Here is a 23,653-nt window from a genome sequence, read left to right as displayed (position 1 = left end):
TGAAAGGCTGTGATTAGGTCACGTTGCAGCCTTCTTTTCTCCAGGCTGAACAAGCCCATATCAAAGTCTCCTTTGATATGATTCAGAAATACAATTTTCTTTTCCATTAATGAGAAAGACCTCACCTGAGCTTGAAGATGTACTAGAGGTGGTTCCTGAAGACTGTGACTGCTCCATGGCAGGACTCGTAGACACACTGTTGCTTGTGTTGGTACCTTCGTCTGCTGTTTTCTTAAAGAAACTATGCTGTAGGGCATAATAAGGTTGAATTCGTGTCTTAGGGTCATAATCAAGCATCCTTAAGATGAGGTCTTTGAACTTCAAGTAGTCAGCTACAGTGTGACCCGATTCCCCAGCACGACGTCCACCTGGTCCTCCTGTTTCAACTCCTAGTATATTGTGAAGTTTACGAGTTGCAGGTGGTTTGTATTCCTGTTGGAAAACCAAGTCACATATATTAAGCCACTTCCATTCATAGTTTAATTTTGTCATAAAATAAGTCAGTCAAATCAAAGTAAGCAACTACTCAGTACTATGTAAATTGTCATTTAATCACCCTGTCTTATGACACAGAACAATGATAATAAACAATAAAGCCATGTTTTTGGTAAGATAACATAAAACAAAGTAACACATCACCATTTCTTTTTATTATTATTATTTTTATTTTTTTAGGGACATTCCGTATTTTCATCCTGATTATGTAACTTACCCTTTTTCCATCTTTGGTCTTCTTCAAGTTCCAAGTGCCATCTGGCAACTTCTCAAAGAACTTTCTTGCTTTTGGTGCTTGGTCAAGGATATGGGCAGGCGGTATCCCCAAAACTTCCACTATTTTATTCATTTGATCCACCTGTTCCACATGAAGAATATTCATGAATAACATGAGACATACAGCTGAGCAATGCAGTAAGATTCCAATACTCTATATAATCACATGGAAAGCAAATGTTAACTACCCATACACACAAAGTTGTGAATTAGTTGCAAGTTTAAGAAAAATCCAATATTAACTAAACAAATTAGCAAATAAGGAACAGGGAAGGGGAGAGTACCCAGAAACAGAACATTATTACTAGGTGAGTTAGAGTTCTAACAAAAGGCATTGCTATCATTGATGTTGTCTGATTTTATAATTATTAGTATTTCCTCATTTATATATGAAAATAAAACAGATTAATATCACAGTGAGAATGAACAACAACAAAAAAATCAAATTACATGTACTGTATAACAGCTGCATACCTCATTTGCCCCACTGAAAAGAGGCTCTCCAGTGTGCATCTCAACTAAAATACACCCCAGGGACCACATATCAATTGCAAGATCGTAAGGCATTCCCAGTAGCACCTCTGGCGATCGATAGAAACGGCTCTGGATATATTGGTATATCTGAAATAAAACCATTTAAAATAATACACAGCATTCAAAGAGCGCTATTAAGATTCTGTATTACAAAATGGAATTACCACAGAATACACTTTCACAGTAGGGAAAGCAAAGACAAGGTTTCAGTGATACTAAAACTACACTGTAAATTTATAAAAATATTTAAATGTTAATTCTTAAGAAAATACTAACTCCTGCTTACAAAAAAACAGTGCAGATTCACTCATGGTGACAACATTTTACGCTTTACCATTGACAAGGGTAATCTCATGCAATTGCAGTTAATTATGCAACAAAATTTTGGTTTGATCAAGAGAAAAACTATTCTATGAGCCACATGAAAATTACATAGCATTTCTGACAAAACCTATGATTTAAAAGAAAAATAAATAAATAAATAAAGTCAGAGTTTTGATGTGATGTAATTAGATGAAATTACCAGGTGATTCCACGTGAAAAAAAAAAGCTACTTCCCTACACCTTCTACTATCCTGCTCATTTTCACAAGACAGAAAATTCTATACTGGAACTATACCGGAAAGATTTTTAACAGCTCATTATCAAAGAACACCAGGACACAAATACTTTTTTTTTTTTTTAATATAATTAATATTATAAGTCTATCCTAATCTAAAGAAAGCAATGTGCCCCTTTGCCCTAGAAAAGCTTTGCAAGTGTCTTTACTCATACTTATACCACCATTATGGAATAAGAAGATAATAAAAAAGCATATTTAAGAGCAGAAAGCACTGCAGACTTCTACAATCAAGTGCTGATGCATTCTGCATTATAAAAGTATAAACAAGGATTTAAAAAAAGAAAAAAAAAAAAAAGTAAAGACAGAGTGTTTATCTACTATGGCATTAAAATGGCTATCTAAAGCTCTTCTCAGAGATTGGTCAGGCACTGGAATGGCTTCCCAGGATGGTGGTGGAGTCGCCGTCCCTGGTAGTGTTCAAGAGGCATCTGAATGAGGAGCTATGAGTATGATTTAGTGCTTGTGGTCTTGTGGCAGCAATGGTGATGGGAGGGCGGTTGGACTAGATGATCTTGCAGGTCCTTTCCAACCCTGTGAGTCTATGATTCTATAATTCTTCTAAGGCTTGCCAATGTCCAACATCCTATTCAGTAATTAATTACTATTTAAGTCATCATTACTAAAATTTAAATTAGCTAGCAAGTACTATGACTTACAAATATTACGTTTATTGTGTGTATCCAACAATAGCGCAATCAGAATTTTTACCAATACGTACCCTCTGCCCAAGTTGACAAGAACTGCCAAAATCAACAATCTTGATGGCGCTTCGTTTGGGGTTACAGAGCAGGATATTCTCAGGTTTTAGGTCACAGTGAATGATACTAAGTTCAGGAGTCGCCAGAAAAAGCAGTGCAGTGCACATTTGCTGCGCAAATTTTCTTGTCAGATTCAATGAGACACCTCTGAAGTTGGTGTTCCGCAACAAATCATACAGATTGTAGGACAGCATTTCGAAGACTAAGCAGAGGTGGTTTCGGAACATGAAGTGGCGCTTCAAATGCACTTTAAAAAAAAAGAGAAGAAAATGATTAACATATTGTATTACATACAAATTATGAGACAATGCTAAATTGAGCTGACCTGCAAATAAGATTATATTGTTACATTTGTTCCCGATATACAGTTATTTAATTACATGTTGGAAATAATACGTTTCTGCTGTGCCTAAGTTTGCTTAGTTTTCATTCACACTGCTGAAGTGTCCACAGGTGTAACTGAGTACAGCTATATTAACAAAAAACAATTTTAAAAGGTAGAACAGAGATTTAAAAAAAAAAGTCAATAATTTAAAGCATACCATAAGATTACTGCAATTTGTAACTCATGACTTCAATAGATTAATTTTATTAATATAATTAATCAAAATCCCAAAGGCATTAAACTCAACCAGGCATAATCTCAAATTACGAAAGCAACAAACCCAATCTGAATCTAATCAATTTGTTTCATGATATACACAAAAAAATCATCTCTTTAGAGGGAAGCAGAGTTTACCAGGTTTTTAAGCATTCAGGTTGGTTGCCATAAGAAAATTGAAATATGAAAAAATATTTGAGCACTCGGATAAGTAGCAATACAGTCTTCTCTTTGTCATAATAAAATCTTGAACCAATGTTAGTACAATCAGAATTCAGACTTGCAGTTAAGGTCATTACTTGGTGTCCTAAAGAATTTTATTATTATATGTCAGTTTTTCATTTGTCTATTATGATTTACTTGTAACAATACCATTTGCTTCTATCCCACAGAATCACAGAATTGTAGGGGTTGGAAGGGACTTTAAGAGATCACTGCATCCAACCCCCTGCTAAAGCAGGTACCCTATAATAGGTCACACAGGTAGGCATCCAGACGGGTCTTGAATATCTCCGTAGAAGGACACTCCACAACCCCTCTAGGCAGCCTGTTCCACTGCTCTTATCATCCATACCATAAAGAAGTTTTCTGCATGTTAGTACAGAACTTCTTGTGTTCAAGTTTTAGGCCACAGCGCTTTGTCCTTTCACTGCACATTGCCGAGAAGTGCCTGGCCTCATCCATTTGCCTCTCACTTCCCTTTAGGTATTTATGAACATTAATCAGATCCCAATGCTAATTCTTGCAATACTGCATTACCTAGATCTTTTGTACTTTCTCGCCCTTAATACATTTCCAATAACCTCCTACTTTAAAGGCAACAGCATTTGTCCAGGTTCTTGCGGCCTTCTTTCACCTTATTCCAACCCTCACCTACCCAACCTAAACTTGCTTGACCTGCCAAATTGGCAAGAAACACCACCTGCTCCAACTAATTTGTAATTGCCAGCATGTTACTTGGCCAGCTGTACTACATGCAACTGCTATACAACTCAAATAGCCAGGATAACTGCCAGACCTTTCCTGCAAAGGAGACATTACATTGAATGTTTCTCCTCTACTCTGACACCACAGAACTAAAATAACTGAAAGCATTCCTATACTTGTGTTAGATTTGAAGGAAACGAGCTATTAGAGGAGACTTGATGTAAGCATCAGCAGTTTCACCTTATGTCATTAAAAACTGGGCTAAAAATGTAGATCTGCAATCCTGTCTTCTAATTTAATCACATTCCTTTTAAAATCTACATTTTACACCACCTCGTACATTGTAGTATTTGCAATGCTTTCAGCCTCACTCAACCACTGTGTCAAGCAGCTAGAAGTCTATGCAAGGGTGAACAATTTCTATGTCCTACATACATCCTTCTGTAAAAAAAATATGTTGAATGCTTCAGTAAGTCTTGTTGAAAAAAAATAGGTTTGAAACTTTTTGTTCCTGTATTTACAAATATTGTACAGTGAAACACCAAGAGATCTCAGTTTTCACAACACATGTAATACATGGTAAACATTCAAAGCATGACCCATTTGCTGTCATTTATTTAACTCTTATTAATGCTGTCATGTTTATTAAATACCGTGCTAAAGAAAAAGGGGAACCACACAAATATACCGTAACAGATTCAGAAACCAACTTGATACAAGCCTAAAACTACTGAAATCAGTTGTGCTTGCCTAAGCAAAAGCTGTATGTTCAAAACTATTGGAACTTTTTTTTCCTTTTTTAAGTTATTTTTCTTTCTTTAAATAACGCTCTATATTAAACCATATTTTGTTAAGCCACACAGTGAGATTATGTGAAGTTTTGGTCAATCTCATGTGGTATTACAGACATTCTAAAAAATTAAAATTTCAAGAGCTCATTTAGTGGTGGCTATATTGTTTTTATTTGCTCTGTGTTAATCTGAAACTGGTCCTTTCTTTCTTGTTCTTGAAGCATCTCTTTAATGTAGGAAGGTATGAAGAATAGATTTTCTTTTGTGTAAGCATGCTCCTAAGAAATTTAAAATATCTAGAAAACATTTAAACTACATAAATAAATTGTATTATGAAAATAATAGTCTATAAATTATCAAAACGTAACCGAATAGTCATCAGATAATAATTTAATATGTGTGTACTAACATTATTTCAAAAATTTCTTTCTGAACTACAGAAATAAATATTAGCAATATTAGTACAGCCATTAGTATTTCAGCATCTACAAAGATAAAGGATATTTAAAAACAGAGTTTCATTGTCTTTAATTATTCTTTCTCACAGTTCTCCATTCTCGCATTACAACATGCTTTCTTTCCATCATATTTTTGCCAATACTTCTCTCCAGAGGACAGGATTTAATAAACTTTTTACTTGAGCTGACTTGATTTCATTCTTACTAAAAAGTTCAAGTAGCATGTTAATAACAACCTCAGGGAACAGCACGCCAATCTACAGTAACAATCAAAATTATAAACCTTGGAAATACTTTCTGAGATCTCAATGGGCAAGTCTAAACGTTTAAAAATTTTATCTCCATTTTGTTAAACAAGATTTTAAGCTTTTAAACATGCAAAAATAAAGAAATAATTATCAAGGTAGACATAAAACTACTGTATGGCATTGTTTCATGTTAAACACACATCCTTTTATCCACGAAGTTTCCCAGATAACTTGAAACATACTAAAAGTAGTGGGAAACATGGAAAGTACTACAGCTTCCGTAGAAAAGCTGGTCTGTGGGAACTTGTTTTAGTATCCATATCATTAAAAAGTTCTATAGAAAATCTGAATGTTACAGAATAAATAGCAAGTTGGTTATCCCAAAGCATTTCATATATTTTTCTTCTGAATGCAGTCCTACTGCAAAATGACGTGTTGATTAATGCAAAGTAATTTACACAGAATACCACTATTAAAAGTTGTATTTTTTTTTCATTTTGTTAGCATCAAAAACATTAGTTGCAGCATCGTGCACTATATGGCAAGATATAAAATATTCACAGTTTGATTAAATAAATATTAAGAAAAACTATTTGAATACCTATATAGTACTTCATCTCAGTGTCATGTTTGTTCATAAGCTCAAGCAGTCGCACTTCAATCTGGGCTTGGTTTAAGAAAGCTTTTTTGTTTTTTATTATTTTGATAGCCACCCATTCCTGTTCCACTCGATCATAAGCTTTTACAACCTGAAAGACAAAAGTCAAATAAATAAGACTAACTTCTCAACCTGAGTATTCAACATTCAGCCAAAAATATAATTAAGAGCTGAATTTCTAAATGGGTAGGTACACTACATCAAATGATATGTATATAATCTTTCACATGACTTAGAGGTTGTACAGCTGATAGATGTATTTATTACCTGTCCAAAGGATCCTTTGCCTATTAAAGAGTCAATTTCATAACGATCCATCCACTTCTCCCCATTTTTTACAATATAGTCATAGTTGTCATCATCATAGCCATCATTGTAAACTTTACGCTCCTTTTTGTGACTGGAATCATCTCCTTGGCCCTGTTGATGCCGCCGTTTTTTTTTTGCATAGTAAACCTAAAGTAAGTAATGAAAAGTATATTGCTTAAGAGAGCACCTTTTAGAACATCTGTTCACAGAAATAGCTTTCGTTGTAATCTCCATGTACCTTACCCTGTGATTTTTGAAATATTACTTGCTGTGCTTTAAGAAAAATACAATTCTCTAGATACATTCATAAAGGTTTCAAGAGGAGCTAAAAAAAAGTTTGTGCCACTCTTTATTTCTTTATCAAACATCAGAAAAACTTAGTTTCTTTATAAAACAATAGAAAGTCATATCCAGGATAAAAAAAAATCTTATTGGCTGGACTACAATGAGGACCGTGACATCAATGACTTAAAATGAGACCTGCAGAGAGGAACCATCATTTTTCTCATCTCTTCACAAGTCTTAAATGTTCGATGAATAACCAGAAGGAAAATTAAATAACAATATTTTCTTGAGACGAATTTCTAATATTTTTGTAAGAATTTAACATCTTTTAGGCATGTTTTCAGAACCTGCAAGGAATCAGGCTTAGAAACGAAAGTATCCCAATACTTAATTAGCTTTGAAAATACACAGTTATTTAGAGCCAACTCTATTTCAAAAATTTTAGCCATTTTCAAATAAACCTTCACTGGCAGAGAAAGAAATTAAAAACCAATATTACTCAAGGGGGAAAAAAATAGACTAGATTCTCTCTTTTTACTCTACTTCACATACAGGAACAAACTATTCTCTTGGGACACGATACAACAGGGTATTAATATACTTCTGTTCTTTGCAGGCACTTCAGATTTAATAAAAATGATTTACAGACAAAGAACTTTACTCTCCAAGACAAATCCAAAATAATGCCAACAGAGAACATGGTATGATTCACAGAAAATACGCTTGATAACTTATTTCAAACAAAAACTTCCTATCAACACACATTACAAAGATAGCTGGACCCATTACCTCATTAATATGCTTGTATGTTTTAATCAAATCTACGGAGAGCTTCCTCAAAGGAGCAGTAGCTGGATCACGGAAAGTTTGGGGCATCCGCCTCTGTAACATGACAATATTAGATATATTAGAAAAAACAAGACTTCAATTATATAGAATTCCTCCACCAAATCAAGATATTCCTCACAGAAGTGATCTACTTCAATGTAACATCTTCTTTAAGATGACACACATGCACAAAAAGAAAAACAAATACAGAAATTAAAGAAAATAACACTTAGTCCAGTTACTCTTTAATGTATTTCCTGATCAATGAATCAATCAATAAATATCCAAACACATATCCCTTCTCAGTATACCTAACTGGCTTAATCCCTACAGTCTTTCCTTTAGTTAAAAATACAGCTTATTTGATTACACAGATTCAAGCTGATGTTACTGCTCTACCTTCATGGCTGATGTATGAACTTTATTTGATGTTTAGTTGCATTAAAATCACAAATGGAAGTTAGCAGTTGTTGAAGAACTGCAACAGTTTGCCACATTAAAACTACATTACATTCCAAATCAAGAAACTTAGGTCTACTATGCTTTGCAATATCAAGTTTAGAAAAAGAATATAAATCCGAAGAAATATTAAGTGTGCCCATGAAAACCATACCAACTTTTGAAGTTAAAAAACATCCCAGAAAAGATGGGTACACTGCTCAGTTGTGTTTCCTAACACTGATTACTTCTCAAATATTAACATGTTCAACAGCAGGGTATTTTTTGGTATTAGTGTCGTAAAGCCGTAAGACTTCTGTGTGACACACTGATTCGTGTGCCTCTTTTTTCCTTGCAGACATGCCCCATACAGTTTCTGAGTCTACCACTCAACTGCCATTGCTCCTCGGGATTTGTTTGAAGTCTTAAAAGACAAAGTTCCTGAAAAAATTCAAGTGGGAAGCTAGAGGTGATTACTACCATCAGATAAAACAGAAAGAAACTAAGTCACAAACCATGTCATTTGGCTAAAGCTGATTAACTGTTCAGCATATACTTACCCAACAGCACAAATGTACCACAAGGCAAACTGTCAACTTCTCTGTCTCACAGAGGTGTTGGATGGGGAGCTGAGAGATTGAGTTTAGCCAGTGCGACTGGTCCCAAAGCTTGCCTTTCCCCATTCCCTCTCTTCTCATTGACAACAAACCCCACAGCAAGTTCAATCATCCAGGGAAAAGCTTGTTTAACATGTTAAAGCTCCTTTCACTTCCTTAGCGCTCAGTGCTAAGAGGACCACCACAGTTCAGCTGTACAATTCTCATCTCACATCATCTCATCTCACCTCAGCAAATACACTCAGGCTCATAACCCTCTTCACTTCCATTTGCTTAATCTCATCTGCTGCCTCCCATTACAGCTGAACTCATAGTCACCCCCCTGCAGAGCTACGCAAAGAGCACAAGCCATCAACAAAAATAATGAAACTGGTTAACATGTAAGTATTGCTGAGCTAATAAAGGAACTGGAAAAGCACAATCACTTCTCTTTCTTTTACAGTTTTACTTAATACTTAGGACTGTGGCTGTACAAATAGGTCTTCCTCCTCCACCCCCCCATGATGACCAAACAAAATTATGTTTATATCTTTAATTTAATTAATTTAATTAACCTCAAAAACTTCTTACCAATAGAAGCATTAAAGAGAGCTTGGGTATCTGAAATTTTTGGATATCTGAATTGGATCTGAACCCAGGCACCCAAAACAACCACACTGGAAAGGTTAGCTCATGCTCTCCTGTGGACAGGCAGCCACGGAAATAACTCATGAGAACAAAAGAGACAGACAAAGTGTGTGAATGAGCTGAAGAGAGAGTGCAAAAAAAAGCCAAGAAGCTGTCAGTAACCACCCTGCATCTGCATAAGGCCAAGACTTCCAACTGCTACAGACTCAGTGGAGCTTGAACTGCAATTCAAAGCTCTGGTGCACACCTCTCAGAATGTGTCTACATAACATTTTTACACCCATGTGAGACTGCTGACTTTAAGCCTTTCAGATTAGAGACTGTTTCTCAGAGACAGTGTAATAAACTTAAACTTCCTCCAGGGAATTTTAACCCAAGTCACGTTCTAAATGTTTACACTAATCATTCATTTTTGGATATGCCCTCTACCATCAATTTCCTTTCAGCAGGCTTATTAAATTAATTCCCCCTTAATTCTTTTTTACTACAAGCAGATGACCATTTCGTAAACATCAGGAAGGTGTTATAAAATTTTCTAAACAAGTAATTTGATGTTTCCACAATATTTTTTCTTCCTCTCATCTGCCAAACATTTTAATCTTTATACAAATCACACCTAAAAATGATCATTTTTGGTACTTATGCTGCAACGCTAAAAACCTAAACAGCATCCAGTCCTAATCATAACCAACACTGTTAGAGGTTTTTCACATGCAAGAGTTCCCTTTAATTTCTGAATTTGATTTAAAGACATGATTGGAACACGGAAATATGGGTAGATTTGCCAGTAAAAGAGACTGGCACACAAATACTTGCAGAGACTTCTATCTGACCTAGGCTGATACGACCAGCCTCTGTTACTGCACGTTATGTTTTGAGGAGATAGCTTATGTACAGAAGAACTCAATAGTTCAGTTTAACTATTCAGACATGAAATTGCTCTGGTTTGGAAAAGGAATTTGTAGGATAACTGTTCATATTTATTTTCTAGTTTAGAAATCAAATTTCTTTTCTTAAGAAAGTTTGGAGTGGGAGAAGAGAGGGATTTGACCTTTTTTTCCTTCCTTGCTATATTGAAAAACATATAACATTCCCTTCTTCTAAGATTCTTCTTAGACTTGTGCTCCCTTCCTTTCTGATAATGAAGACTATGAAACAAAGTCTTGGTCTTTACCCAATTTACATAGTAACATTTTTATTTTTTTTTATCATTAGGGTAATACCAATTTCTCTCTTGGCTTTGAAGAACTTTCAGTAACAGAAAACAAAAAACAACCACCCAATTTTGCAAACGCCAGTCTCTATCTGGTGGCCAGACAGCAACATTGCAACCTCAGATCATCCCAAAGATTAAATCAAAAGGTATTTCAAGATTAAGAGACAAGAAACTATTTTCATTACAATTTGTGTGTCAGTACAGGCCCATCACATTTTGACTGGTCTACATTGCTGTCTTCACAGCATCAGCACAGCTACCTGGGATGACAGCATGATGAAAATTAAATTGCAAGTAAGGAACTGAAATTTCATTTTCTTTCAATTAACTCTTGAGAAGCAACTTGTAACTAGTATAAACAAGGAAGAATCAAATAAACACACACAAAAAAAAGGCAGCCAAGAATCCAATTGTGTGTATTTACCACATTTAAGACAAATCATACTTTAAAGAAACTGTGACTGTTAACTCAGATATATTATTTTAATTAGCATAGTGTTTGAGGCTTGTTTATGAATGAAAGAACAGATCACTAGCAATCTCGATATACAATTTCCCTCTCTTTGGGCACAGGCTTTATTATCCAAAAATAGACGGCACTGTTCCTTTTAAAATGTATGTTATTTTGATTAAGAGAAATTATGAGCAGGTACCTATGTTCTGTTAACTGAATGCTTTAATGTAGATACTGAAACAAAAAAATAGATCTGCTTCTATCCATATTCAAGAAAGGGAGAAAAAGAGAGGGACTGTTGTTGCCTATCAAACAATGAACAAAAGAAATAATGAAGATTTTATATTGTAAAGATTACAATAGGAATTCTAGTTAAAAGTTATGGCATACATATTAAAGAATTGAACAGACTGGTCTCACCTCCTGTAACACTAGCTATTTAAAACTCCTCTTACATCACAATATAAGATAGGAAGTTAATGCTAATCTCCTGTGGCAGGCAGCCACATAAAAGATGTTGTCTCCAGAATCTTAGAATTGCTCAGGTGGGAAAAGACCTTAAAGATCATCAAGTCCAACCACAACCTAACCATACTACCCTAACTCTAACAACCCTTTGCTAACTCATGTCCCTGAGCACCGCATCCAAATGGCTTTTAAACACATCCAGGGATGGTGACTCAACCAGCTCCTTGAGGAGCCTATTCCAGTGCTTAACAACCCTTTATGTAAAGAAGTTTTTCCTGATACCCAACCTAAACCTCCCCTAGAGCAACTTGAGGCCATTTCCCCTCATCCTGTCATCTATCACCAGTGAGAAGAGGCCAACCCTGCTCTCACTACAATCACCTTTCAGGTATTGGAAGAGAGCAATGAGGTCTCCCCTCAGCCTTCTGTTCCCCAGGCTAAATAGCTCCAGTTCCTTCAGTCTCTCCTCATAGAGCATATTCTCCAAGCCCTTCACAACCTTCTTGCAGGCTAAATAGCTCCAGTTCCTTCAGTCTCTCCTCATAGAGCATATTCTCCAAGCCCTTCACAACCTTCTTGCCCTTCTTTGGACCTCCTCCAGCACCTCAATATCCTTTCTGTACTGAGGTGCCCAAAACTGAACACAGTACTCAAGGTGAGGCCTCACCAGTGCTGAGTACAGGGGCGGGATCACTTCCCCAGTCCTGCTTGGAGTGTGAACAAAAATTGATATAATTACAAGCAATAGTAACACTTCTCTGTAGTATAGAGCAAACTTCAGAATATTAGCAAAATGACTTAAGAAAAAAAAAAAAAAACCAACAATAGCTACAGAACCAGAGATACCCTGACTGTAAACAGAGCTAGAATTATCCACAGGTAGGGACACAATTTTTCAGGCATTGACTGAGGTCTGTGGGTATTGCCACCCTTTTCTGGCTTCCTTCCCCAGATTTTCACTCAGGTTGCTGTGTAAAAGTAATAGTAAGCAGCATATATAAGTAAAGCTATAAGTTAAATTAATTTTAAAAGCAGCAGGCAAACAAGCATCTCTTTCAACACTTTATCCTGCCTGATTCAGCCCAATCATTTTTGAAAGAATAAAACAGAGGGTACTGAAAGAATAAAAGAAATTGAAAGAGAAAAAAACACACCAAAATTCTTGTTGACAAAGCATAAACATATTCTTCCAAAAATATCTGAGACAGAAGGAAAACAAGGGAAATGAAATCCATGCTCACATTCATTACAGTCTCTGAAGTCTGGTCATCATTAATTAGGTTAATGATTAGGTAGGTGAAATAATTAAGAATTTGCTACTACCTGCTACAACACATTAACTTTCCAATTATATCATTGTAATCAATAAAATCTCTGCTGAACAATCTGGTCAGCAAAACCTAAAATGTGCAGGTGATAAGTGATCTTAGATACATACAGAGAGCAAGATGTTCAGCCATCAGCCTGACCTTTAAATTCCAGGTGCTTTGTGAAAACTCAACTGTTGGAATCTGTTACCAAATTCTGCCTAGGAATCTCACCTCAACTTCCTTATCAAATGAATCAATTTTGTAATCTTTTGTATTACACAGAAAAAAGTTTTGAGCAATCAGAATATCCATGAAGATAAATGTTAGCACAGCACAAAAGAAATGCTTGTCTGAAGACGTGAAAACTTCTAAGCTCTTATCTTATATTAACATCAGGCTACGCTGAGCTCTCAAGATAAAGTCAGTTGAGACAGAACAGAGAAATATTACTGCTTGTTTCTGTTCAAGGAGAAAGGTCTCAGAGATCTCAGCTTTCCTATTCACTCCAGGCCACATCCTCTTCCTGATTTCCCAAAGTGGGTTCTGGCACTTGTCAGAGAGGTAAGACCACACAACCCCATCCTGCAGGCAGGCACAACACTCAGTGAATCACTGAGTAAACCCCTACCATTCAGCAATTTTGGGGAAACAAGAGCCTTAAGCCTGACTACTGGGGGGGAGAGGGGAAGGGAGGGGAGTGTAAGAGGGGGGACAGAACTGGAAGTTCCTAACTGTATTTTAAAAGCCTGTAAATAAATGGAAAACCAAAGCAGTCTGGTTGGGAAGTATCTTCCTGTTATTTGCTCCTTGCCAATGATGAGATGAGTAAGTTTTGGCCACCATAACCATTAGGCAATAGGTGCAAGAAAAGATAACGTAAACATTTCAAGGGTAACATAACTTTAAAAAAAAATTATGTAATTTTAATATAAATTGCCATTACAGTTTCCTAACCTCTAAATTGTATGATAGTGAATGATTCATAAAATACCAGAATATGGTCTGCAAGCTATTACAAATGAAAACACAAGCAGGACAGAGGAGGAATAAAAACAACAAATTAACATTCAAGGCCTTGCTTCCTTACTTTTTGGTTACAAATGAAAATCATCATGGGAATTCGAACAAGATAATACTCCTACAAAAAAAAAAAAAAAAGGGGAGTAAAGTCCTCAGAAAAGCAACAGATAGACCAAAAAAAATAGGAAAAAAAATCAACATAAGGGAGAACATTTTTGCTATTCATCAAAATGACACTGTTTACACAAAGTGCTGCTGTTCTAAATGTTAGAAGTTAAGAACTAGTTTAAGCAACTGACAAGCAGTATCCTTATGTATCTAGCAGCAGCCTGACATTTATTTCATGGAATCATAAAATCGTTAAGGTTGGAAAAGACCTCTAAGAACACCTAGTCCAACAGTTGACCCATTCCCACCACACCCATGCCCATGTCCCTCTGAGCCACATCCACACAGCTCTTGAACACCTCCAGGGTTGGTGGAGGTGTTCCACCACCTCCCTGGTCCCCCACCACATCCTTATCTCCAGATTGGAGGGATGTGGATTTGATGGGTGGACCACTCAATGGATAAGAAATTGGTTAAAAGGCCGCAGACAGAGGGTGGTCATCAATGGCTCTGTGTCCAGGTGGAGGCTGGTAATGAGAGGCGTCCCCAAGGGTCTGTCTTGGGACCGGTGCTCTTTAACATCTTTATCAATGACATCGATGACAGAATTGAGTGCACCCTCAGCAAGTTTGCTGACGACACCAAGCTGAGTGGTGCAGGTGACATGGTGGAAGGAAGGGATGCCATTCACAGGTACCTTAATAGGCTTGAAAGCCAGGCCTGGGTGAACCTGATGAGGTTCAACACAGCAAAGTGCAAGGTTTTGCACTTGGGCCAGAGGAATTCCAGGCATCCATACAGACTGGAAGGAGCGGTCCTTGAGAGCAGCCCTGCAGAGAAGGACCTGGGGGTCCTGATGGATGAAAAGCTTAACATGAGTCAGCAGTGTGCTCCTGCAGCTCGAAAAGCAAATGGTATCCTGGGCTCCATCAGAAGAGGGGTGGCTAACAGGGACAGGGAGGTGATTGTCCCCCTCTTCTCCACTCTTGTGAGGCCTCATCTGGAGTACTGTATCACAGTACTCCACAGAAGGACAAAGCTGTCGGAGAGGGTCCAGAGGAGGGCCACAAAGATGATTGGAGGGCTGGAGCAACTCCCGTATGAAGACACGTTGAGGGAGCTGGGTTTGTTCAGCCTGGAGAAAAGAAGGCTGCAACGTGACCTAATCGCAGCCTTTCAGTACCTAAAGGGAGCCGATAAACAGGAGAGGAGTCAACTCTGTACAAGGGTAGATAACAACAGGACAAGGGGAAATGGTTTTAAGTTGAAGGAGGGAAGATTTAGGTTGGATGTCAGGGAGAAGTTCTTTACAGAGAGCGTGGTGAGGTGCTGGAACAGGCTGCCCAGAGAGGTTGTGGATGCCCCATCCCTGGAGGTGTTCAAGGCCAGGTTGGATGGGGCCCTGGGCAGCCTGGTCTAGTATGAAATGGGGAGGTTGGTGGCCCTGCATGTGGGAGGGGGGTTGGAGATTCATGATCCTTGAGGTCCCTTCCAACCCAGGCCATTCTGTGATTCTGTGCTACTGCCTCACCACTACTTCTGAGAAGGAATTTTTCCTAATATCCAACCTCAACCTCCCACTGGTAAACTTAAGGCCATTCCCTCTTATCCTATTGTTACCTGGAAGAACTGCCACATCCCGTTCTCACTACAACTTCCTCTCAGGTGGTTGTAGAGATTGATGATCTCTCCCCAGAGCCTCCTCTTCTCCAGACTGAACAACACCAGTTCCCTCAGCTGCTGTGCACCCCTGTGACAGCACTCCCAACATCAGGCAGGGTGAAGGGGAGAACTGGTGACATTTTTGCCTCTCTCTACCTCGTGGAAGCAGAATTTGAGCCTTTGCTTACAATAAACAAGATATTCAGCCTTTTTGGCTAAATTAAAGCGTTGGGGTCTTCTTGACTTTTTTCTTCCTCCTTATCCCTTTCAAATACTGCCTCAGTGAGGTCAAATACTTTTTTTTAAACACAAAATATTAGACAAGAGAAAACATTAGCTTTTCTGGTACTTTTACAGCAACACAATATGAAAGTCTTTTCCTTCTTAATGTGAGGGGAACACATTATAGATTTTAAGAGGCAGCGGAGTGCTCAGCTTGGACAGCAGCCACCAGCTCGGAGTGCTGGATGTGGAAGCAACCAGAATGATGTGTCTCGGCAGCCCTCAGCCCACACACATCCAGGGGAGGTGTGAGGCTCTCCATGCTCCTCCTCTGCCCTGCAGAGGAGCTACCTCTGCAGCTACCAAAATCCCAGTGAGTGCCCAGCAGGAGACAGCCGCAATGAGTTTGAGCAGAGCCCTCTGTCCCCAGAGGGAGCAAAACACCTCTCTTCTCTCTGCATCTCTTTTACCCAGGATGGAAGAGGAGGCTTTTCACTCCCTGTGCAATCCAATAAGTGGAAATATACAAGAAAACAGTGTCTGTTCAGGCTCTGCCGAAGCAGGGAGATCCAATCAGACTCAATGCTTCGGTTTAATGACATCTCATCACTTTGGAACTGCATTGGAAGTTGATCCGAGTGTCGTCACTTTACAGGGCTGTTTGTGTGAACAGCTTTGGTTTGGCCTGAACTCTAGCTGTGTAGAAAATAAGACATGTTTCATTGGGCCTAGAGAGAATATCATTTATTATTTATTTATTATCTATTTTAGTATTTCCTTGTTCTATAAAATGTTAGGATCACAAAAACTAAGACTTCATCACCCTAGGTTTTATTTCCAATCCAGTTATTTTTGTCTGGACAGGAGCAACACACTCTACGTAGAAAGTTCAGTAATTGTAGCAGTCAACTACCCACCCTTTTTAACGCTTGTATTCTCGATTTCTTCAATTAAAGATTCACTAAGATGCCCTGCAAATCATTTCACACATTTTTAATTAGTAAGAATGGAGTTTATTCGAAGCATGAAATATTTAGAAGATCTGAGGGAAGGCATTCCTTGCAAACGACTGTTCCCAGCGAGAGCAGTTCCCGGCCATGCAGTGCCCCGCTCCGGCCAGCAGATGGTGGCTGGAGCTCGGGAAAGAATTTTGCCCGGCCCCCAGCACGGCCAGCAGCAGCATCGGCTCTGGGAGTCTCTTGCTTTCCTCACCACGCGGCTGAGGTACTGGGGTAGTCTGGACACGCTCTCGGAAGCAAAAAAGCTGGCAGCTCACTGTCCATCACTGTCAGACAACTGTACCCAAATGAGCTGCATTGGGTGAAACCGGTAGCACCAAAGCAGACCCAAGTGTCTGGTGGGCTAATGATCTCTGTTGCATTAGGAAGTTCTGGGAAAGGGAAGCTGAAACCTAACTTCTTGTCTGTCCAAGTGGATGCAAGACACTGTATTAAAAAGTTGTAGCCTTTACCAATTACACTTCCTGCATCTGCCAAAGGTCTGCTTTTCCTTCTTCTGCTTTCATTTATGGAGATTAAATGCACCTATTTAGCCCTCTACAACAGAGATTCAGCCCCTTCCTTAGTTAACTCAGAATAATTTTTCTTCATGCGCACAAGTCAAATTCTTAAAAATCTAAAATAATCAAAATCTTAAAATCTTAACTTGCTGCCCAAGTTAAGAACCATTGATCCTTAAGCAGATGTACTTCAAAACATAGGTATATGCTGACTTTGCTACTAAAGAGTTCACCATCACTGAAATTTTGATGTTACAGGCTTTAGTAACAGGCACACACTTAACAAAAAGAACTAAGGGCTGAGAGTGGGATTCCAAAAGAGAAACAGAACAACCACAGGAAGATGGTTCAGACAATGACCTCTGCAAGAGATTTTCCAAACCAACATATACAGGGCAGAACTGCTTTTATCAAGGACAGAGAGAAACAAATTGCAGCACATTCAAACCAATAAATAAGAAGTGGTTCCTGTAAAAATGCCATAAAGAGAGAATCTGCAAGATGTATGTATCATACAGATATGAAAACCTAGATAGTATGCAGATTTCATCCTGTATGAAAGGCAAGCAGATAGTGGTGTCCACAGCAAGGGAGAAATTTAAGACTGCACAAAACCTTCACCAATGGAGGGCCATGGTTTGTATAGAAAGATATAAAAGTCAGGCTTTAATAATGATGAACTAGAACTGACAGCTAGACACCTACAAAAGTGCTACAAGAAAGAAGGATAGAAAATTTTGCTCACACAGAGACAAGGTGTAGAGCAGATGATCTGAGTCACTAGCATAAAGATGTTAGCTGAATTTGGTTTCACAGATGAGTTTGAGCAGAGATATCACGCAAAGGCAAAAAGATAGTGAGACTTCCCAGTAGGCCAACGGAGAACCTTCATACCAACCTGGAAGCTGATAATCCGAACCCATTATGTGAAATTTTGATGGGACAAGTACAAAAACTCAAAAGAGGAAAGAATCATAAAAAACAAGAACGCAGAAGATTTCAAAAAAGTTGCCCATAGTTTAAGTCAACAGAACTAAATGCAGCCAAGAAGATAAATAAGTAATGACTCAGGGCTGCTTAAGCAAAGAACTATGAAGACTTTAGCTATGTAGTTACAGTAAAATATTAATTTTCAAGCTACAGACGCAAAAAAAAAAAAAGAGGATGTAACTGGAAAAAAACACTAATTCTAAAATGATATTAATGTTACAAAGAGAGGTTTATAGTCCATATCAGGAGGTAGCCAGCTGATCATTTCTTCATAGGGTTCACCTCTCAGAACCAACCAAAACTTTTTCCCTACATTCATATACTCCTCTTGGTAGACTACGTTCTTTGGTCAGCAACTCTTGACTACTCTGAAAGCTATTCCTCAGATTTCTATTATTCACCTACCATTTAAAAACCACTGCCACCATAAATAGCAAGAGATGGTGATACATCCTAAAGTTTGTTTTTTTGGATAAACAACAACTAAGTGCTAATACGTACTAAAGCTCATAGATGTGATGCCAGATTATAATGCTTAGGTAAGTACCCTGGAATGGTTTAAGGAACACGAAAAAATTTTCTTAATTGGCCGATTGGTTCACTAACTTCATTGTAGACGTTTTGGCCTTTAGCCTAAAAAAAGTCTCATAAAATATTTTTGCAGATTTCTTAAGATAATGCTATTTTATATGGTCAGATCTACTCTTCCTATTGGATGGCTTACAGAAAAATAAAAACATTCTTTGCCAGTTCCGTTCCCTTCTCCATTCTTCACAGAGCCCTCATCAATACAAATCTCCAAATCTTAGTATCAAATATCCTGGCACTTTGAATATTCTCATTTTTTCTAATCTTTTTCCGCATAAGCTCCTTCTGACAAAGCAATACCAACAGAACATCTGTTGGTGGTACTCTAGATTTTCTACTGAAGACAGGTAGGAGCAGACCTAAACCTGCTGCAGCAGAAGACTTCAATCTCCACCTTCTTTAAATGAAACGTCCCATCAGACTGCAACAAATTTTGAAGCTATGATTTAGAGACTTCTGGATTTTAACACTTTGAGACTCATCTGTGTTGAAGTCTTGACCACTGGGCTGTGCCTCTTTAAAAAAAGCAACAGACATCTTTTACACAGGAAGATAGTACCAGAAACACTGACCGTAACAGCTCAAAAGTGTCCACAGACATTGCCCCTAACTCTACTCACTTTAACTGACAGCAGTAGAATCCCAGTGATAAGTAGTTTGCCTTTCCTAGTATTGTGTTTTGTACAAACCTGTACATTCCAATTGTACTAGCTAGCGACTCTGCATCAAAACACTCATTATTAAAACAATCACATTCCAACATCAAACAGCATTGAGGAAAAAAAAGAAAAAAAACAACTCTCTCCAACTCGACCTGAATGATCTTGTACTCCCCTCTCATCTCAAAAATGTTGTAAGTAGAATAATCACAATAAATATGTACCAGATATCTGAAAACAACTTCCAGAAACATATTTGTCCATTCATCCTTGGCCTTGATCCTGTAATTCATACATCTACAATGTACTTAGAGAAAGAACGTCTACATCTAAAATAACTTTCTTGTTATCACTTACCTGGTTTGTTAGAGGTTGCTGAATCCGGTCAGTGTATGATGAGGCAGAAACCTGTTGGTCATTTATGTTCTGCTGCCGACGATCACTGTACTGCTGATGCGAATGGGACATCTGTCCAGCCATCTGAAGGCCAGCAGCATGGAATGAAAACGATGGTGCAAGCCGAACAGATGAAGGTTTGCATGCTGAAGTCTCTCCTCCTAGAAAGATAATGGGAGTTTTTAATGCAAAGTTAATGGCTTTAAAATATTTACCTGAGTTAGTCTCCACCTCCAAGCCTACAGAGCATACAACAAACTAATAGCTTCACCATTTTAATATGCGTAAGTTTTCATACACAATCAACCCAGAAATCATTCTCATATTAAGATTATCTAGCTGAATTACCTCTTTCCATTTCAGTTGTGACAAGTTATTCATTAATCATTTATTCGTATTTATACTTAACATCCCATTTCTAATATCTTCATCTGCGTGTACTAATTCAACTGGAATTTGACAAGGGTTATTTTCAAACATATGAAACTTGAGTGTGGATATCCAAGAAAGACAAGAAAGCATTCAGGTTCTGTTTTTTAAGATTGTTAACAGCAACTTTTTGAGCTGATGATACCAAAGGAACAACTTGCATCCAGCTTCATCTGCTCATCTTCTCTGGTCTCAGTGGCTATGGTTCCTGTGAATAGTTTGCTCACTAACCTACATTTTGAACTTCCACTGCACACCGTACTTCATCTCAGCTTACTAACTCCAACTGCTGAGTTTCACGGAGCTACGGTTAGCAAGTATGCAACTTCAATTAATTCCTTTTGGGAAGGTGAAATCAGACTGCAAGAAGCAAATGTAAGGCAAGAGACAAACAAAATGCCTGGTGTCAAGTTGCAGGAGAAAGGCAAACTGCATGGCCAAAGTATTATATTCCGTAGCATACTTAAAAATGCCAGATCCCACAGGCATAGAAACTGCCTCCAACTGGGATGGATCCAACATCTCTCAATTGTTATTTCAGATATGTCAGATGGCATTTACTTGATTCGTAGTCGTCTTGTATTTTTACTGCTCTCTAACAGCAGAGGACAAAATGCAAGTACGGCTTGATCTTCTTCATTAATGGAAGTTTAGCATGTTCCACATGTAACACCTATCCTTTTGCTTTTTGCTGTCTAAATGGGCATCGTGCTGGCACAACATAAGAGAGAGCACGATGAGACAAGCAGTCAGGCATACTGAAACCACTAATGCCACTGAAAGAATACAAGTGGAAATTAAATCTAAAATCTAGAAGCATGATTATTGGTAAGGATTAAATTTAGAAGCGAGACGTGAGATAAGCAAACTTCTTAACCAGCAAGGGAAACCTCCATTGCATTTACCATCAAAAAATCTGCAAGAAAATATAATCAGTACAAAACAGTAGATGAACATCTCACATCAATTTGACCTCCTTAAAAATAACTGACTATTCAGTTTGCCACTTGTTAAGAAAAAAATAAAATAGTGAAAAATGATAGCACGTAATTGACTTGGCAACTAATAGAGCAGTAGAAGAACTACATGAGATGAAATCAAACATCATATTAAATTAAGATCATTTTTCTCTTGCAAGCTTCACAGTGTTCAACAAAGCCACACACAAGGTCCTGCACCTGAATCGGGATCATCCCAAGCACAAACACGAGCTAGCAAATTAATGGATTTAAAGCAGCCCTGGGCAGAAGGACTTGGGGGGAGCTGATTGATGAGAAGCTCAACATGACCCAGCAGTGTGTGGCTGCAGCCAAGAAAGCCAACTGTATCCTGGGCTGCATCAAAAGCACAGCTAGCAGGCTTACTAAGGTGACTGTCCTCCTCCACACCACCCCACTTGGATTGCTGCAGGAAGCTCTGTATTTTATTTTTCTCTTTTACCCCAGACCAGTTCCACAATAGCACACTAGATACCTAGCACACTAGATAACTAAAATTTTATTTAAAATATCTGCATTTGCACATACCCCCAAAAAGCAAAAATTCATGCGTACATACAAAACAAAAAACAAAAACAAAAAAAAAACAACAAAAAAAAAACCAACAGCATGGAGTTCTAATTTATATTCTGAATCCATAGTATCTTCTGGCACACATGAAAGATCACATCATTCAGAGAATACACTGAAGAACGCACTGGACACAGGTTTTTTGTTTACTTTTTTGGTGTTTTTTTTTGTTTTGTTTTAAAAGGAGAGAGGGAGAAAAGTGTAGTTATCCCTCAAAAGAAGGGATAATTTTATATCAGCTTTAAACTTTCCATGCAGGCACATCATTTCCCCTCCTGATTCCACTAGCATGATGATACAGCTTTAGCTTTCTGCATCTTCCCAACTGAAGACAGTCAGATGGATCAACCCTGCTAATTCAAAAGCAGCATCCCAGAAAGAATTTCATAATTTATGAAAGGCGATTGGACTGTAAAATCACAAAGAAAGTTTCTCAAAGAAACTGTTTGACAGTGTACTCATTCCATTTTTCTTTTTTGGACATTCAATGTCTAGCAAGTAGTTACCTATTTGGTTGGTGATAAGCTATACACAAACAATGATGTCAGCATATCCCAATCAAAAAGTTTCTTGTTGCAAACAATTTTATAAGTCACTGTTCTTTGTTAGAAACGTAGATCAGTTCTACAGAGCAACACCTAAAATATGACAGCTTGCCTACAGTCTGATGACTGGAAGTCTGGTAAACAAGTAGACAAGTAGAAATTGGCTAGTTAGTACAGAGTGTTCTTATGCCAAAGAGAGAAGCATCTTAATAGTCCCTGTCAATATGATGGTACCCAACCATTAAAATCCTGCAATAAACAAGAATCATTTGGGTCAAAAGTTTAAGAACTGTAATGACTGGCTCTAAAATATCAGTAGCCAAGCAATTTCTACCTATACAATTTCTATTTGTCACTGAAATGGAGACACTGAAAGTTCACAGGTTTCTCTTCCTGAAACCAGTCTAACTATCAGCAAAAACCAAGTATGTTCAGGATATGACCCTTGATGAAAACACCTGACCTCGTCAGATTTCAGACTTTGATCTGTGATACTTGCAATCTTTCCGTGGGACAACAAAGCCCAAGAGAATCTCACAACATACTATTATAAGCCAAGAAGCAGCTAGTAGCATTAGGAAGAAGTGAAGAATAAGGCTAGAATCAGAATTTTGACCTATTGTTAGGCTGACTTGCCACTCGAAGTAGGGGCCTTTGTGTGCAGACCAGTTTCAAAAAACTTATGGTGGCCAAACTTCTGGAGCTCTAGACATTTACAAAATCAACCAATCTACCGACATCATGAGGGTACTAGATTCCAAAGGAGCTCATATACATCATACACATACTACAGGATACAAATAGGTAAAGAACAAGTTCTATTCAATCATCAGTTTTCCTTTCGGGCCCTATGGTTACATTTCAGCATGCAACTTGGGAAGGAAACAAAGTGACAAGAAAGTAAAAAGCATGCCAAGATCTCTAAGTAATGAAATACTTCAAAGGAAGATCTGCAGATTTGCAGTGGCTAGAACCAGCTTAAGAATGGGTTTTAACTAATGTGTTAGGTCAGAGAATGGCAAAAAAA

At 37.9% G+C, this 23,653-nt stretch overlaps 1 protein-coding gene across 1 annotated transcript in view; it reads right to left on the bottom strand.

The window, feature by feature from the left end:
• The window catches only part of DYRK1A (dual specificity tyrosine phosphorylation regulated kinase 1A), a 54,792-nt gene that overhangs the window by 5,289 nt on the left and 25,850 nt on the right, over positions 1 to 23,653 (bottom strand). Inside the window, exons 2-9 of the mRNA XM_010723513.3 lie at positions 20,046 to 20,245; positions 7,752 to 7,844; positions 6,636 to 6,824; positions 6,312 to 6,459; positions 2,646 to 2,932; positions 1,246 to 1,392; positions 713 to 853; positions 126 to 432 (exon numbers count right to left, since the gene is read on the bottom strand). Coding sequence (XP_010721815.1) covers positions 126 to 432; positions 713 to 853; positions 1,246 to 1,392; positions 2,646 to 2,932; positions 6,312 to 6,459; positions 6,636 to 6,824; positions 7,752 to 7,844; positions 20,046 to 20,245 — 1,512 coding nt within the window. The remainder of the gene's footprint in view (positions 1 to 125; positions 433 to 712; positions 854 to 1,245; positions 1,393 to 2,645; positions 2,933 to 6,311; positions 6,460 to 6,635; positions 6,825 to 7,751; positions 7,845 to 20,045; positions 20,246 to 23,653) is intronic.

This window comes from Meleagris gallopavo, chromosome 1 (assembly GCF_000146605.3).
Source record: "Meleagris gallopavo isolate NT-WF06-2002-E0010 breed Aviagen turkey brand Nicholas breeding stock chromosome 1, Turkey_5.1, whole genome shotgun sequence".
In the NCBI taxonomy this organism is placed as follows: Eukaryota; Metazoa; Chordata; class Aves; order Galliformes; family Phasianidae; genus Meleagris; species Meleagris gallopavo.
Note: the sequence above shows the minus strand (reverse complement) of the source record. Positions and strands in the feature narration are given on the sequence as shown.